Genomic DNA, 16,746 nt, shown 5'->3' with positions numbered 1-16,746 from the left:
CAAAAAAAAGGGGAAAAATGACCGAAAAACTTCAAAGGGACCGTGTGGGTTCGTTTAGATGAATTTTGAGACGCGGTTTTTTCTAGTGTGTCTGCTTTTTCATGCTCTTCATTTTGATATGCAATTTGGCATACCTTGGATAAACAGAGACTATGGTTTTGGTGATTTTTGCGTTTTTCAGTTGATTTGGGAACAGAATCAACTATTTTAGAACGTTTTTTAATTGTTCCAGAAGTTGTTTTTCTTGTTTTGGAACGCCGTGTTGATTGGATTTTGTTCTGGGATGCCCCATTTTACTTATATTTTTCAAGGCCGACGTTTTGGGTATCCTGTTCGAATATTTTGTTGATTTTATGGGACCTGTTAATGATGATTATGTCACCTTCAAGTGACGTATGGGCAAGTGGAGCATCTGATTGGGCTCCGATTGGTCTTGTTTCATTCATAATTTCAAGACCTACCCACTGGTACCTGGTTTTGGGACATCTAATGATTCTAGGGACCTGTTTTGGACGATTATGCTACTTTGAGCATATTTGGACTATTTTGGTTTGACCATTGCCACATGAACGATGAATGTGCATATCACAACACATTATGGACAATCAAAGTGTTTATTTCCACATATATTGCTCCATATCTGGTTGAGGAGTTATGAGAGGGTGAAATGGTGATCCACCAAAGTGGCCTATTGAATCCTTTTATGGTTCTGTCAAGATAGCGGAATAGGTGACATTAGCCCAAAGGCGATGTTACCAAAGTTTGACGAGGTGATATGCACATGGATTGGAAGGGATAGTGGTCTAAGGGTTCCAGTTGCCCAAAGGTGCTGGGATTTCTGAAAACTACTGATTTCTTCACGGAAAGGCAGTGTGTCCATCCAAAGATAGTATACTCAAAGAAATTTGGGATGCGTGGCCTAGGGATTTTCTTACCGCCCAAAGGTGGAGGAAAATTTTTGAAAGTCATCGACATCTCGCGGTAATTGCAGTGCGATAAATTGTTATTGAGGTGCATAACCTAGGGATTTCTCTATCACCCAAAGGTGGAGGGAGATTTTCGAAAGTTGTTGCTATCTCGCGGTATTTGCGGTACGATAAAGATGTGTATCTTTGACCTGAAAGGGCAAGAATGCAGTATTGTAAAGAAGTAGTGTTGATTGATGTTTATCATCTTGATTACATATAGCCATGCGTCTGATGTGTTGATGATAAATGTTTAGAACTACTGATTTTATGATGATATGTTGATGCATGTTTGAATGATGATTGGACACGTGATGGGTAAAGAACATGTTAGTTTGTGCGATATAGAAACCTTAATATTATGATGTTTTGTTTCTATATGTTGATGGAAATTATGCTATTGACGAACGATAACTTATTATGGTAGATGAAATAATAAGTGAATAATTATAATAAATGACGGTTAACTGACGTGCATAATGAACCATGAACGAATAATCCATCAATAAGAATTATAACGATGAAAGATTGTTTTTAAAATCAGTTTGTAAACCTATAGGGTATAACTGGCCTTGAGCCATTTGACAGAAGCTACTTCGATAGCATAGATTGAAAATATATCAATAATATGAAAAGATGAAGCCATACACCGAAATAAAACAAGGAATAATGAAAGGAATGAATGAGCGAATTAAAAATCACGAAGAATATGTTAAAGAAATTGATGCACTTAGCAAACTACAACTATTCCCTTGAAAGAAATCGATATCTAATTGTGCACAAGAAAGAAAGAAAGAATCTTGGGAATGATAACTTGACTGAGAACAAAAGAAGTAATTGGTTCAAATAGTTTGACAGTTTTTGATTACCTTGTACCGAGATGTGTGGTTTGAATCTTTATTTCAAATTTGATCGATTTAGTTTGCTCGATTCTCTTGATTAGTGCCAGTGCTTCTTTATATGATTGTTCTGTTTGTAGATTGAGAGTGCTTCCTATTTCGTTGATATGCTTGTTGAGTGGGAGGACTTAATGCATATTTTCGTTTCGATTGTGATGAATAGCATTTGCATGCATGCATATGATTGATGTGTTGAAAGCCATTTTGGTCTAAGGATGTTCGATTGACGACGAACCAAGTCGTTCGGCTATTTCTAGCCACAGATGTTTGATTGGTGATTAACCAAGTCGTTCGATTACCAATGAATCATGACGATGTTTCAAGGTAATCCATGAGTCGTATGATGCTCATAATACGTTCGAGGACCCACAAGAAATGATGACGATATTTATGTGATCACAGACGTGTACGACATTCCTTGTACAAAATCATCTCAAGGCGATTCATGTTAGTAAGTAGATCCTTGTTTGTAGCTGACAGAAAGTGATATGCCATATGTTGAGGTGTGTTTTCTACTGTTGCTCGACATCGATATATTTGCTAACTGGATCAAGGTTTAGTAGCATTATTATTGTATTGAGATCCCATGGCCACATCTGATAATGATGACCTTATAATTAATCTAGCCCAAGTGGGAGATTGTTAGGATTTTCCCAAAATGTGACGAGTGTGGGCTTAATTAATTATCGGGTCGATCATTGATGGGGATCAAGAAATACAAGGGCTGACGTGGCTGCTACTATTTTATTGAGATGGACCGGACCAGCCTGGCCCATTGTGGAAGTGGGTTAGGGTTGGTGAGTATTATAAATACTAATGATGAGGGGTCCCAGCAATTACTATTTTCTTTTCTCTTTTCTCCACAAAAAAGGGAGCTGTGGGAGAGTTTAGGAGACGGCAGAAGATCCCCATCGCGGATTGCATTCATTCTTTGACAGATCGATGCTACTTATGGAGGCGTTCTTATCTGTTCTTCATCAGCATACGTGGGTGCCAGGTACATTTTGCTTTCCCTGTTTATTTTGATTCAATCGTGTTCTAGAGATCTGTATAGGGACGGATTTGGATTTGACAAAAACCCTTGCGTGTTCTAACAGCTGGTTTTTGCTATTAATGGCAAGAATTCGAATTGTTCACTGTCGAACCTTCTACTACTTTGCTTGACTAGAACCACTGCCATTGCCATGGCTTGAACCACCCACCCTTGTAACCATTCCCACCGGTTAACAAATCGAACGAGCCAAAGACGAATTCCAACCTAGATTAGATCAATTGAAGCGAACCGTGCCCGATTTATGATTTTAAACCTTGCTTTCAGTTTTCACTAATGCATATAATAATAAGACTATTTTGAGCCTAAAAACCTAATTAATCCTAGATTTCTACCCCTAATAACACAACCAAGAAAGGTGAAGAACTCAGAAATGCAAGACAAAATGGAAACCCAACAAAAAGAAGAACCTCTCTCTGTTATCTCAATTGATTAAGCTAAGAGGCACTCCTCTCTGCAAGTTAAACTCATCTAAGACTAAGAACAGATAGCGAGTTTGTTAGCTAAATGGCTGTGATGAACCCTAGAGTTTCAGTCATTGAAACTGCTTGATCTGCTCTCACTCTAAGATGGAAGACAAAACCCTCAAATTCCCTATACAGAAATTCAGGTCCTTCCGTTATTTCAACTGAGTTTAACGATAACAAAGGAGGTTTTTTTTGGGTATTAACTAGGTTTGTTTTGTCTTTGGCTCATTCAATCTGCTAATGGTGCAGCAGTAGCGATGATTTATTTCTTCGCCATTTGCCGGAGAAGAAAGGGATAGGGAGAGAGATGGGTTTGGAACGTTATTTGGGGGAGAAGGGTTTGGGCTACCCTTATGTCTCACAAGGGTAAAATGGTCCATGAAAAAAATTGAAAGGTAAAATAGAATTTTTGAAAAGTTTAACTACAACTAAACAGTTTACCTAGGAGGGGTGTTTTGATATTGTTTCAAACTACAAGGGGTTTTTTGAGTAATTTACTCTTTAAAATATCATATTTATTCCACATATTTACGCAACCAAACACACCCTAACGGGGTGCATGTAATTTGCTCTTAAAATCACCGATCAAGAAGCTGAATCAACTAGCAGTGGGCAATCCGGCCATGGCTGAAGTAGGGAAAGCAGATGCTCAGCTCTTTCAGCTCCTCTCTCATCTCCTTCAGGAGGTACCCACGTACTCTATTAGTCTTTGTAAATTTTTTTTTTCTCTGCCCGGCTTAGCTTTTTGTGTTTACGAGTTTATATCTGATTCTCAATTCCTTTTATATTTTTCTTCTGCGAATTTGAAGTTCAATAATTCTGGGAGTAACAAAAATTTTAGCCCGTATCTGGGCATGGTGTTTCTTTGCTGGTTTCGTTTAGGTCTTAATCATTCTGCTTTTCTAGATATAAATCAGGAATTTGGAGTTTTGTTCAAGGACAGGAAACATCTATCTTATATTGTGTATGAAATCTAGGATCTGAGTGTTCCATTTACGAAGTACTAGAGATCGTTTGAGAGGAAATCGAATTGTTCGGATTCAATTCCTGAGGTTCTTCGTTGCATTTGTCTGAATTGCTGGTTTTGCAATTTTGGTTTTTTTGCTTCATTCTTTGTTTGTTCCAGGAAGTCACTTCCTTCCTTATACTACATGTGATTAAGCAAAATTGATTCAAACTCGTTAGAAATATATATTTACATGCTTCTTCGCTCAAGGTTTTGGCTGCATTCATTGTTCCCTTTTCTTTTTTTTTTGGGGGGGGGAGGGGGGGAGAGGGTTGTTGGGGTGGAATTGGATGGATTACATGGTCCCAGTTAAAGCAGTCTGAAGATACTTAAACCTAGCCATGGACTAAACTACTAATCTAATTATCACGAATGACGCAGATTGTTTCCAGTTTTTGCAATTCAATCAGGTCAAGAATTAGATTGTTCAGTGAGTGCCTCATGATAACTACCTTAGGGGCATGGTTAGGATGTTTTGCAGGGAATGAATTGATTCATGCTAGGTTATGGATTGTTTTGAGATGTGTTTCTCTGGTTAAGTAAACAACTTGCTTTCATTCTTATATGGACGTGTTCTTTACCATTTATTCCAAAGGTGTTCATCTAATTTGGTGCTTATATGTTAAAACATTGAGTGCAAAGCTTTCATGACGTCATATTGTTTTGAGTCTTATAACATGGGGAAGAGAAATATGGTCAGATTCTGAGCTCTATTGGCAATTGGCTACCCAAGAATCAACACTTAATATAATGAAAGAAAGAAGTGAATATCTTGTAGTTTTGCGGATTGGGAAAATCAGAATCATAAGTGTGTTGCAGAAAAGATAAACTGATTTGGAGCCTCAATACCATACTACATACATTAAAAACCATCTCCACTCCCCTAGAAATGTCCAGCTATATGGTTCACAGGCACAGAATAAAGATAGATGCAATCTCAAGACCAACAAAAGTAACATAACAAGCTCGTATGCCAGTGAAATTTACTTTTCAAAAATGTCATTTGCATTTCATAGTGATGCCATCGGCATAAACATATACAATTGACGCTCCAGTGTTAAGGAAATGAGGGTATCTGTTGCTTCAGTAAACCTGATGCAGATCTCTGCATCCTCTAGTTTTTAGGATGGATTAAGTCTCATTGAGCGCTTTGCAGATTTGAAGCAATGGAGATTGAGAAGGAGCACTTAATTCTGGAATCTTATATTGTTTCTTAAGTTCTGTCGAAGAAATATATTTTTCAGTAATCAAGTGTAGGAAAACTCAAGTAGTGCGTGTGCCAATGATCATCCATATTCCATTAGACAGAATGAGTCTTTCAAGCACATTCTTAAATTGCCAGATGGGCTATGTAGCTGTGGTTGGACTCCTTTGCCTGGTTTTAGTCTCAACTGAGTTGTTGAGTGGAGTGGAAGTGGGCAGTTGGACAGAACTGTAGGGGCACCAATGGATAGAAAGAAAGCTGAGTTGATTAGTTTATATCTCAGAATACACAAGGTTTAGAAGAACTGTATTTTGCAGGAACAGAGTAGAATATCTTGTTAATTCTTAGTGTTAGAAGGTTCCATTCTGCAGGATTTCAGCCTCTCACGGGAAGAGCTGGGATGTGTCCAGTGGGCAACACAAATCTGTCCACCAAAGTGACTGTAAATCAAAATACCTAGCAACTATAGCAAGCCCCTTCTTCAGTTGTTTTAATCACCACTAAAGATTCAAAGTCATGGAAATCACTTTCCAAATGTCTATCTTCTGTTCATCAGCATTTGGATCAACTTACTGGACCTCTTCATTCTTTAATTCCTTCTTGATGACAACTTGTGAAAGATTCTTAGTAGGACACTTGAAAGATCACCAACATGCTCAGCCACATCTTAACCATTTATCACCTTTTCTCCTAACTTCCTGTCCACATTCCACAACCAGATGCTGTAAACTGGTGGTGTACCATTACCAATAATCTGTAGAAAGAAAGCAGTTTCTTACTTCTTAAATTTCCTACTGCTTAATCCATCATATGAGTGTTACTTCTTTCCTTTTTTTCAATCCCACATTGTATTTTCAATTTTCCTTTCATTTGTGAGCTGTGGCAATAAGTATGCTATCTAAGTATGTAACCAGTCAATGGAATGATCTTGGTTTTAATCCCCTTCAAGATCAAGTTTCACAAGCTTGCAAACTTTTTGGTGCTTTCCTATGTACAATGACTACCATCAACATAAGAAAGTTGAACAAGAGTAGTTGCTGTACTTTTATCGTTGATATCCCACTCTAATTGGATAATCTCTGTGACACCCAAGAGACGACATAGTACCGGCCCACCTGGGAGATCTTTGAGGGGTCCCCACCAAGAGACGACTTAGTTCCAGGGGGTTTGGGAGATCGGTGAGAGATTGCAAACTTAGTCCCACATCAGCTAGGGAGGGAGATCCTGAGCTATTGATAAAGAGTAGCCTCCTCTACTTGGTATGATGTGTTTTAAAGCCGTGGCCCATTGGGACAAAGCGGACAATATTATGCCAAGAGAGGGGCTGGGTCGTTACAATCTCCCAGTGCACTTTGCATGGACTTGGTATCTTTCCTTCCACATGAGTTATATTACCATCATAAGTGACAATATTTCTTTCTTCAGCCTGATGTAGTGAACTAGAAGCGTTGAATAGTTGCTTGTTTTCCCTTGCACAGGTTAGCACCCATACAATTACCTAGATAGTGGTGCCTAAAATGTAGTTAATCTTACCTTCAATTGCACCCACACCCTCAGTTAATTGTCCTAAGGCCTCTTTTGTGCCCTCATAGTCTAGTGCTAGAACCTAGAGTACCTAAGGAAAGTTTTCTGCACATTCTTATAGTTAAAAATAATTCTTTGCTGGGATTTCATTCTTATTCAAGAGGAGTTCCCACACCTTCCCCCCCCCCCCCCACCCCCCTTTTGTCGTGTACCTTTGTGCACACCAAGCTTGAAAGGGTAGCAAGTGGGCGACATTAAGGTTTGCAGGGAAGGTGGGGTAGTTTTTTAACCCAGGTATGTGATATCAGCATTCGAAAAGCAAGTTGGTCAAGTGGTTCATGTAGAAGCTGGTATTCCGTGAAGTGAGGATGGTTGATCATGTAGAAGCAATTAGGAAGAATGTATAGCGCATACTGTCAAGGTGAGTACATCAATTAGGAATGCAATTCCCTTGTCAATAAACATGGTTGATCATTTCAAGAAGTTTGAAGGATAGAGATTAGGATGGAGGGTGAGACTTCACAAATACTAATTGAGCTGGTGGAAGATTACATGTCAATTTCCAAGAAAGGCAGTAGGAAGGCATCAAGAGATGGATAGATGAGATTGTGGAAGGGGAGTAGGTTGAAAGGGCATGGGCCCTTATGTTACTCTTGATATTGCTTTGGTTTTGAGGAGGGGAGTGGAATTTGATGGGGTTGGCAGCTGGGTTCTATTTTTTTTTTTGTTTTTTTGGGTGGGAAGGGAGGGGGTGGTGTACCGCCAGGTTTCTTCTTGACCTGTTTTGTGTTTTCATATTTTGTTTTTCTTTCTCCTTAGGTAATCCCCCCCCCCCCACAAAAATAAATAAATAAATAAATAAAAGAGAAAAAGGTAAAAGGAAAAAACATAAAAAAAAGGGAAAACTGGAAATGAAGGATGAGTCTGAGGCTCCAATCACAGAACTACTGGTAAGATTTTATCTAAAGCGTGCTTGTCTAGAATCAGGAATTTGGACAGCGCTAGTTTGATATCCAAACAGTTTTCCCTTCTCATAGGATGTGTTATGCCTCATTTCACCCACAGTTCCGATGTTAGACACAACACAGCATACCTATGGGTCTGGCATAGATCATCTAAATCTGTACTTGGTATTTTGATTTGGAATTTTGTGGATTGGGTATGCACCTTTTAGTTGGACAGACACCCAACATATATTATGATTTGTTTTGGTACAAATACAAAATGATTAAGTAGCAGTTCCATTGCCCTTCTAACCTTATCAATTACAGATTTTAGTGTGTAAATCTTTTGTTCTCAACATGTTGCAAGTTCATAATTGCATCCTTTTGCTGTTAGATATTTCCAGCATTTGTTATTTCATTACAAAGCATCTAGACTTCAAACTTGCTTGATTCTTGGATACTTTATACAATTTGATGAATGATGTGCCCGTGTACCTGTAGACAATTGGCTGATTCATATTGTCTTTCTGTATCCTTAGATTCGACTGTAACACAGATCCAATTCCTAGAGGACTTGGATTATATCCAGGCGCAACTCCTCTGGCTAACCAATTTAATAGTTCACAGAATCCAGTGAACCGCCAATTCAAAGTAAAGGAAACAGGCATAGAACTGCATTGTCCTTATTGTCAAACCGATGAGTAGTTAGTTACCTTAAATTTATTTGTTTCTTTTCTTGGACTTCATACTGATTTTGCTATCTGCCACCAGTTCACTGTTTGATGTTGTTCTTCAGGACAATTAATCTGAAGGCTTGTTTGCTGTAGTTGTTTAATGGGATATGTTTCTTTAGGTAGAGTCATTAACCAATCAAGAAGAAGTTGAATTGCGTGCAAAAATCGAAGCACTTGGATTAGAGGTTACCAAAGTGCCATCAAAGCCATCTGAGCATCTTGATGAGGTAGGTCTTTGGAGCCATTTCTTTGGTGGAAGATCTCCCCCCCCCCCCCCCAAAAGCCCTCATGGTCTTTTTAAGGTTTAATATCCTCACATATGTGATTTGCTTCTTGTGGTACCATTTCTTTTTAGCTGGAAATAGCAAAGGAGTTGGACAAATTATCAGCAAAGTTAGATGATGTAGATGAGATGATATCCTCAACCATGGCTTCAGACCCTCAGGTGCAGTCTCTTTTGAGTAGTACTTCCGATGTATGGATGCCGGTCATCACAGCTACTTCTGATGAAAGACGTACTTTTATGGTGCCCACTGAAGATGATAACTGCGGAAACCAAGGGAAGAAACCATAGTGATTCTTAAACACTCGTTTCACTTTCTTGTGTTCCTTTCTTTTTCCTTTGTTTTATAAATCATTCTTCTATTTTCTTTCTCTTTTACTGCCCCTTGTCTCAAGAAAAAGACATTTATGTGTTACAACTTACAATTAACAATTTCAATATGTTATCTTTCAATTACTATGTTTCCATACTGCTCTTTTATTTTGCTTCAGTAGTAGATTCCCACTCTAATCCCAATTCCATGTATGACCAAAGATGGAGGCCAATGCTGTAGTCTCACAGGAAGAAACTGGAATTTTGGAAATTACAAAGTTCTGCTTGTATCATTCTTCTGCTTAGTAATGAACCAAAAATATCGATCTTGACTACTCGGCAACGATGACGCAGTTAAAAATTGGTCCTGAGTCCTGATTTTAAGGGCATTTTTGCTAGTACCCTACTCCCCAGAAACTTCTAATAGTCTTTCAAGTTTACAATCTCTTGAGAGCGATGTCACAATGTGCATGGTTAATTATGATAATTTCAATCATCCAAACAAAGTGAAACGTGAAACCTGATGCATGTCAATCGTTCAATTATGAATCGTTTGTGAGAGACCGTAGGACCTTGGATGATTTATTTCAAGCCGTAGGTGTGACTTTTGTTTGAGCAATTGGAATCGGATCCGGTCGAATCAGATGAATCCAATTCCCAATTCAAAAAATTGGGTTATTTCTAGGTTGAGGCTGCTGAATCAGATACTATAGAGACCGATTCTGTTGCCGATTCCACTTGAACCTTCTTGTGGACTCGGGCAACCAAAACAAGAAGCTTAGGATTCTAGATCTCAGCTACAATCCGTTTAATAGGTTTCAAGCACCTAGCTGGCTAGCTCAATAGGAAATTGTTCTTCCCATTTCATTGCTGTCCAAGGGAACAATCTGGGTTCAGTGACTGCTGATACTTGAGATTTCATATCCTGAAGAGGAGTCATTGGCAGATTTTACGAAATCGGGATCAACAGAGACTGATCCGGATTCCAACCGACAGATTCAGATAGGAGTTTCTAGCATTTTTTGGCTGATACCTGCTAATCCTTAGCCTATTCTGGCAGATTCAGATTAGAATCGGCGGCAACCAATTCCAATCTCTGAAAACTGGTTATTGGGTTTTTACTCTTTTTTTCTCACTGACAAAGTTTTCCTCAACCTTAATAGGGTTTTAATATTTTTCCCAAAAAACCCTCATGATGCCCTCTCCCGCTCCCGCAGTGAATGGGATCCCATTCACCATGGGTGGAGGAAAACTCCGTCCTTTTTTCCCCTAAACGAATAAGGGAATGAATGGACTCCAACAAAGGGTGTGAGTCGTGTGACAACTGCTGTGCGCCCCACCATGGGTCTCTTCTTGCTATCTCATGCTAGCAACCACAGCCTGCAAGGCCTCAAGAATTTAGAGTATCCTGTAGCCCCGCATTGTTCGAATCAACTGAGTTATAAAAAGTAAGGCCTACAATAGGTTACCTCAGAAATCACCTAACCACAAAACGCTTAAAATTACATAAAAAGCTGACTTAATACTTAGTTTTTAAAACAAGACAGGACCATCAACCTGACCAGGTTAAACCATAAATTGACATCAAAACAGTACTGGCTTTCAGTCAGACCTTCGGTTTTTGCTAAAAACTGGCAGTCAAACCAACAACAGGACCTGGACCTGGACCATGGTTCAACATCCAGTTTCAAAATGAAAACTATGCTTAAAACATGATATTAAAATAGATCCATAGATCGAAACATTTTCAGCCTCAACCAAACCCATGAATCAAGAAGCACATCCAAGCCTGACCCATAAGGAGAAAAGAACAACACTAGGAGGATCGCTTGGTTGACTGGTTTACCAACTCAGACAAACCATGTGAGATATAGAAACAAGCTACCTGTTTTGGTGTTTTCTCTCTTTTTTTTTTTTGGTAAAATTTTGGTATTTTCTCACTGCAGCAGATAGTAGCAATCTTGAGATTTAGAAAAGATTAATACTACTGAAAGAAGCCTTGAAAATATTGGGATGAAAATTGCTAACTGTGATTGTACATTTCATGACGATAGAATCTCTCTGTTTAAGCCATTCTACAAGGAAGTGAAAAAGTAATGTTGGCACTATTTTAATTTAGGCACATTGACAATTAAACCAATAAGCCACGTAACAATTGATCCTACAATCCAAAATATGACCAAAAAGGCAACAAAACCTGCCAAAATGGTAAGGAAAGGAGGGCCTTTTGCATCTTCGCTCCCCTTTGCTTTATTTTTAGGGGAATCTTCGCCTGATGGATTGGTGTCTGAAGCAAACACTGTACACAGCCTCTGCTTCATTCCCGATCTTGAGCCTTTCTCATACCTGAAATAACTATTATGGTAAGGGATTAAACCATATGGAAGACTGAATTGTTTCACCAATCAATCATATTCATCTACATAGCAGGATAATATAGTCAGTAGGCACAGAACATGACTACATCCACGATAACAAACATGAAAATCCAAGAGGAGAGGTTGCAAGCCTTTAGGTTAATCACTTCTTTGTTAGTTCACTCTTTTCCTCAGATGTGACAACTAGGGTTCTGCTACCTTTCTTTGGTAAGACCAAGCAGAGAATGTGAAATTGGAAGCAAACACAGGTATACCTTTCTACATCAGGGGGGTGCCCAGAATGGCAATGCAATTTTTCTCTGTTAAATGGTAAAATTAACCTTTAAGCTCTCAATTCTCGAGAAATAGCCTGTGCAGTCATGTAACTAGAGGACCATTTCAGGAGATATGATCATAGTTGTAACAGCGTCACCTACGGCTAGGCATCCAGGCGCCCTTTGCTGGAAGGGTGCCTTGATGTTTAAGCCCCCCCTCCAACACCTTGGGTTGTCTAGATCCCGTGACAACTATGGATACGATAAACAATAATGAAGACCATCAACCTTTACTTTTTTTTTTTAAAGGGAAACCTAAATGTTTAACTGTTCAGTTCTTGGCAGCATTTTTTTCCTTCCAAAACTAGCATCAGACTCTTCAGGCACCATGCAGGCAATCTGAACGATCTGCAGAACTAGAGGAATGGTTCAAAAATTCCCTAAGAACTTTGGACTGTAGGGCATTTATCCGTTGACGATCCAAAATCCAAATGGTCAGACCCCAATCTGGTCACCTGGTCCAATGGACCTTTAAACATAGCTAGGCAAAATTTCCCCTTAAAACAGCCCTACTATTTTCACTCGAACTCAATTCAACAAACTCTTATCTGAACCATTTGGAGTTGGATATATCAGTCCATTCTGCCACTTGTTCCACACTTAAAACATATAGCTCCGCACACATTACTAATCTTTCATGAATATATTTTTTCTTCCCTATCTGTGTCATCAAGGCTACCCAATTTGGTCTTGCCACTCATCCATCTCAGTTACACTCCTAAGTGTGTATTGTTTCTTGATTGCCACTTGTTTACTCCATATGCATATCATGTCCTATAGTGGCTTAAATTTTTTTGCTTATACTTAACCTTATGTGTTGATCACATGACACTTTAGAAACACCTCTCCACTTTATCCATCCACTCTAAGCAATATGGGTATATACTTTTCAATCTCCCCCATATGGATGGTCCAACCAAGATAATAGAAAACAATTTTTCAGATAAGCCAAGCTAAAACAAATACATAGAGTACAAATTTACTAAATATCAGAGGAAACACCAGAGGATAGTAATTATTGATGAAGAAGAACTACATAACACAAAATGCCCATATTCATTATCTTGGTTCCCCATAGGATTACGGATTACCACTGGGGGGATGAAGTGGAAAAGCACTTTCGGAGTGCTGTCTCAACTGTGATCAGCAGATGCATATGCCATTAAAATTGAAAGGGGAAAATTTTACAAGACAGTTTTAAGATTAGCTAAAAATAACGTACACATAAAATGCGTAATGACTGAGATCAGGATGCGGAGATGGATGGGAATCAATATTAGGAAATAAATAATCAGAAATGAATTCATATGAGGAGAGTAACACCAATAGTAGATATGATGAAATTTAATTCGGATGGTATTGGCATGTTCTTTACATAATAAAGAATAAAAGTGAGTAAATCAACTTAGCAGCCTAACTAAGTATGAACAATTGAACATGCAGGCGGCAGGCGACGCATTTATCAAAGTCATAACATATGAGTCATATCAACAAACCAAAGATCAGGCCTAAACGAAATCTCTGAAGAAATCATCCCTAACACTGACTTCATTGCTTATTCGAAATTTCGGTGCTACATTGTTGTGATTCACTTGTGGGTACATGTGAATCCAACATTGCATTGACTGATGAAAATTTGTTCCATGAAATCTATGAAGTAAGAACTAAAACTTCCAGCCACACCGTAGATATCAGATCAAAAGGTGAACATTGAAGGTCGTAGTTTTACCAAGAGAACAGCGAAAACAAATAATTTGGACTCAAATTTAGAACATAAAACACTGAAATACAACTTCAAAGGAGAACCCTTGGAAGAGAAGAGATCGCAGAGGTTAAAAAAGTACCTGAATCGTGTATGGAATGGACTATTGGTGCCGATTCCGGAAACCGAGATGGCGGGGATTTTAGCTATGGAATTTGAGCGTCGGAAATCCGGAAGGAGTTTAGGAAGGGAGAAGGAAGAGAGGGTCGCCATGCTTCCCCTGAATCCCTGATATCCCTTTTAGTGGTAACTCAAGTGGTAATTACAGAGATAATAAAATGCAACCTGTGGCGACTGGCGAGTAGAGGAGAGTAGCGAGGGCCAAATGGTGAAATGGGTATCTGTGCAAAATAAGCTCACTTGACCATGGTTCAAGTCGGTTCGACCAGAATCGGCCGATGTTTTGCATTGGGATTTAGATCCAGCCGATTCCAATCCGATATGATCGGAAATGCCCGAAATGACAATCTGATTCCGATCCAATTCCTCGACTAATGGCTGTCTGGTCTCTCTCTCTCTCTCTCTCACATGAAATGTAAGCTGCCCTCTCTTGTATGAAACTGATCTGCCACACTTCCTTGGTGCACTCCCCTATGCTGTTTGCTAGAGAATCCACTCTCCCTTAAAAAAAAAAAAAATTGTGAGTTGCCGTGCGGTAAGATGATGTAGTAACTCTAACTCTTAGATCATAAGGACAACATTTGGATTGGCCACATGTTCAATTCCTGAATCAAATTCAACTAAAGGAGAGGAATAAGCACTTTGCCAACGTGCGGTAAGTAAGTGGGCAACACCAATTGGGTACCTGAGGACAACATTTGGATTGGCCACATGTTCAATTTTTTAATCAAATTCAACTAAAGGAGAGGGATAAACACATCACCCAAGTGCGATAAGCAAGTGGGCAACACCAATGGGGATGTAATACAGGACATCATATAAAGACAAGGGGGTCATTTCAAAGGGGGAAAAGGGCAACGGACTCATTTCAAAGGGGGACAACGAGAGAAATAGATGCAACGGGCGCTAGCTTATGGTATGCGAGTGGTGTGTCCTACCTTTTTCCCTTCTGCACCCATGTATTTTTTGGTAACTATGAATTGGCAAGCAACCTCCTGTAGGCATATCTCTAATCTCTATAGACCTAGATCTTCAAAGCATTGTTTTGCCGGATCTTTGTTCCCTCCATCTGCCCAGCCCAGTTCCCCCAATGCCTTTAATAAGGGGGGACACAATAACCACCCTACCCCTGCCCGAACACTCTGCCTTGATGGGATCCACAACCCCCCCCCCCTCTCTTATTACAGACACTAGAGGAACTGGGCCGAGCAGGGAATTGGAGGAGATAATATTCCTTGTTTTGCCGCTCAGCCAACTTCAATTGAATTGAAACTTAATGGGTGAGCAAGGAAACTTATGAGTTACTTGTTCACAACAATTGGACTCCATCCGACATCCCACATGGCACAGATCAGGTGAAAATCAAAACCAGTGCTGTGGAGTTATTTCATCCTCTCTTCGGATACATACGTTAAAAAGTAGTGATCAATAACCATCCTATAATTCCCAGTTTCCATCATTGAAGAAGAAAACATGACTCTCGTGATACCCCTTCCAACACTGATGAATAAAAGCTGTTTGGAATATGAAGGAGATGGAGCTCCGGGTCCAGACTGGGTTTTTGGTCATTAGAACATTTGGACCAATCCGATAAAGTAAACTCTGTCAAATAAGAAAAAACTGTGCCATTCTGAATTTCAATAAAATTCATATAAATGATTTACCATCTCTATTCTTGATTATACTTACCTCTCAATACTATTATGCTCACATGTTCTATGTGCCAGGGGCAAATCCTATGCCCAGACACATAGGGATGGGCAAAATGACCACCCCGTCCCCCTGGATGGCCGCCCTATGTGTCTGGCACAGCCTATGCTCCCAGGCAGAGAACAATTGCCCTTCTATTATATAAGCAACATGGCAGATCGAGGCATTGCTGACTCAAGATTTTAAAACTTGGATTCGAGGTAGATAGATTCTGATTCGAATTGCCCAGTTCCACTGTTTGCTATCTCATTTTTAGAACCTTGGTTGAGGTTCATTACTACCGAAACCAACTTAGTGGGGCTGCTAGAGACCTTCTCAGCAAGATGGATGCACTCCTCTTTCTAACCTTGTAACCTTCGTTATGTCACAATTTGGTCTTGGGAATTAAGAAAGCCATTATCTTGACACGAAGAAATACAGAAGTTGATCTTCCAAATGAAAATGACAACGTTGTGAGGGTCTGTAGACCTCTTCTAAGTTAAGGAGCAAAATTATGAGCTAAACTTACATGTGATCTATTTTCCTAACAATTATAGATCAGTCCAAGTTTAAACACTCAACTCTCGAGTGGCAAACGAAGTATCTCTGTTTAATGGCTGAGGGTGTCAAACATTTGCCTTTCTACTATTCAAAATAAACCACCACTGCAGCTCCTAAAACTCACATAGAAAAAGGGGAATGACTTGGACAAATTTTTTTTGTCGATAACCTCGCTTCCCCACTCCCCAACCAGAGGTGAAAGTGGGATTTGATCCAAGAACATGGTAACAGGCCATCACTCTTACTGGTTATGGTAGCTAGCACCTTCTATAACTAATGTAATTTGGTTTCATTATCTATACAATTATGCCTTCTACCCAAAAATACCATGCCCTATATGACACAGGTACAAAGACCCAAGGCTACCTCTTGGCCAAATGAAGGATTTGGTAATTGCCTTTGTTCTCCCCCAACCATTTAAAAGAACAATATTAGGGAAATTAAAGAAACATTTTTGTATCAATATTGAGAAATAACCTTTTCCAACCCCCCCCCCCCCCCCAAAACCATACAAAAGGGCTCAAATAGCCATA

General features: G+C 39.3%; 2 protein-coding genes across 3 annotated transcripts; one reads left to right on the top strand and one right to left on the bottom strand.

Annotated features, from left to right (window-relative positions):
- The first annotated feature begins 3,963 nt into the window (after positions 1-3,963).
- On the top strand, positions 3,964-9,489 carry LOC122641619. Its single transcript, XM_043834905.1, has 3 exons — positions 3,964-4,068; positions 8,914-9,021; positions 9,150-9,489. The coding sequence occupies exons 1-3, from the start codon at positions 4,006-4,008 to the stop codon at positions 9,366-9,368; spliced, it is 390 nt and encodes a 129-aa protein (XP_043690840.1). The 5' UTR covers positions 3,964-4,005; the 3' UTR covers positions 9,369-9,489.
- Positions 9,490-11,439: 1,950 nt separating this feature from the next.
- Positions 11,440-14,144, bottom strand: LOC122642767. Of its 2 annotated transcripts, none has more exons than XR_006330098.1 (2): positions 13,926-14,144; positions 11,440-11,744 (listed from the first exon to the last, which is right to left on the bottom strand). XR_006330098.1 is itself a non-coding variant. In XM_043836346.1 (2 exons), the coding sequence occupies exons 1-2, from the start codon at positions 14,054-14,056 to the stop codon at positions 11,495-11,497; spliced, it is 372 nt and encodes a 123-aa protein (XP_043692281.1). In that variant the 5' UTR covers positions 14,057-14,128; the 3' UTR covers positions 11,440-11,494. The 2 variants fall into 2 exon arrangements, 1 of the variants encoding a protein (XP_043692281.1); XM_043836346.1 differs by having other exon boundaries at positions 11,440-11,735; positions 13,926-14,128.
- Between the last annotated feature and the right edge of the window lie 2,602 nt (positions 14,145-16,746).

Source organism: Telopea speciosissima, chromosome 10, assembly GCF_018873765.1.
Source record: "Telopea speciosissima isolate NSW1024214 ecotype Mountain lineage chromosome 10, Tspe_v1, whole genome shotgun sequence".
Lineage (NCBI taxonomy): Eukaryota > Viridiplantae > Streptophyta > Magnoliopsida > Proteales > Proteaceae > Telopea > Telopea speciosissima.
This window is presented reverse-complemented; position numbering and strand designations above follow the sequence as displayed.

Coding starts and splice junctions, on each gene's coding strand:
- LOC122641619 (XM_043834905.1), top strand. CDS start 4,006: ATGGCTGAAGTAGGGAAAGCAGATGCTCAGCTCTTTCAGCTCCTCTCT. Junction 4,069..8,913: donor TCTCTCATCTCCTTCAGGAG/GTACCCACGTAC, acceptor ATGTTTCTTTAG/GTAGAGTCATTAACCAATCA. Junction 9,022..9,149: donor CATCTGAGCATCTTGATGAG/GTAGGTCTTTGG, acceptor ATTTCTTTTTAG/CTGGAAATAGCAAAGGAGTT.
- LOC122642767 (XM_043836346.1), bottom strand. CDS start 14,056: ATGGCGACCCTCTCTTCCTTCTCCCTTCCTAAACTCCTTCCGGATTTC. Junction 11,736..13,925: donor CCATTCCATACACGATTCAG/GTACTTTTTTAA, acceptor TAGTTATTTCAG/GTATGAGAAAGGCTCAAGAT.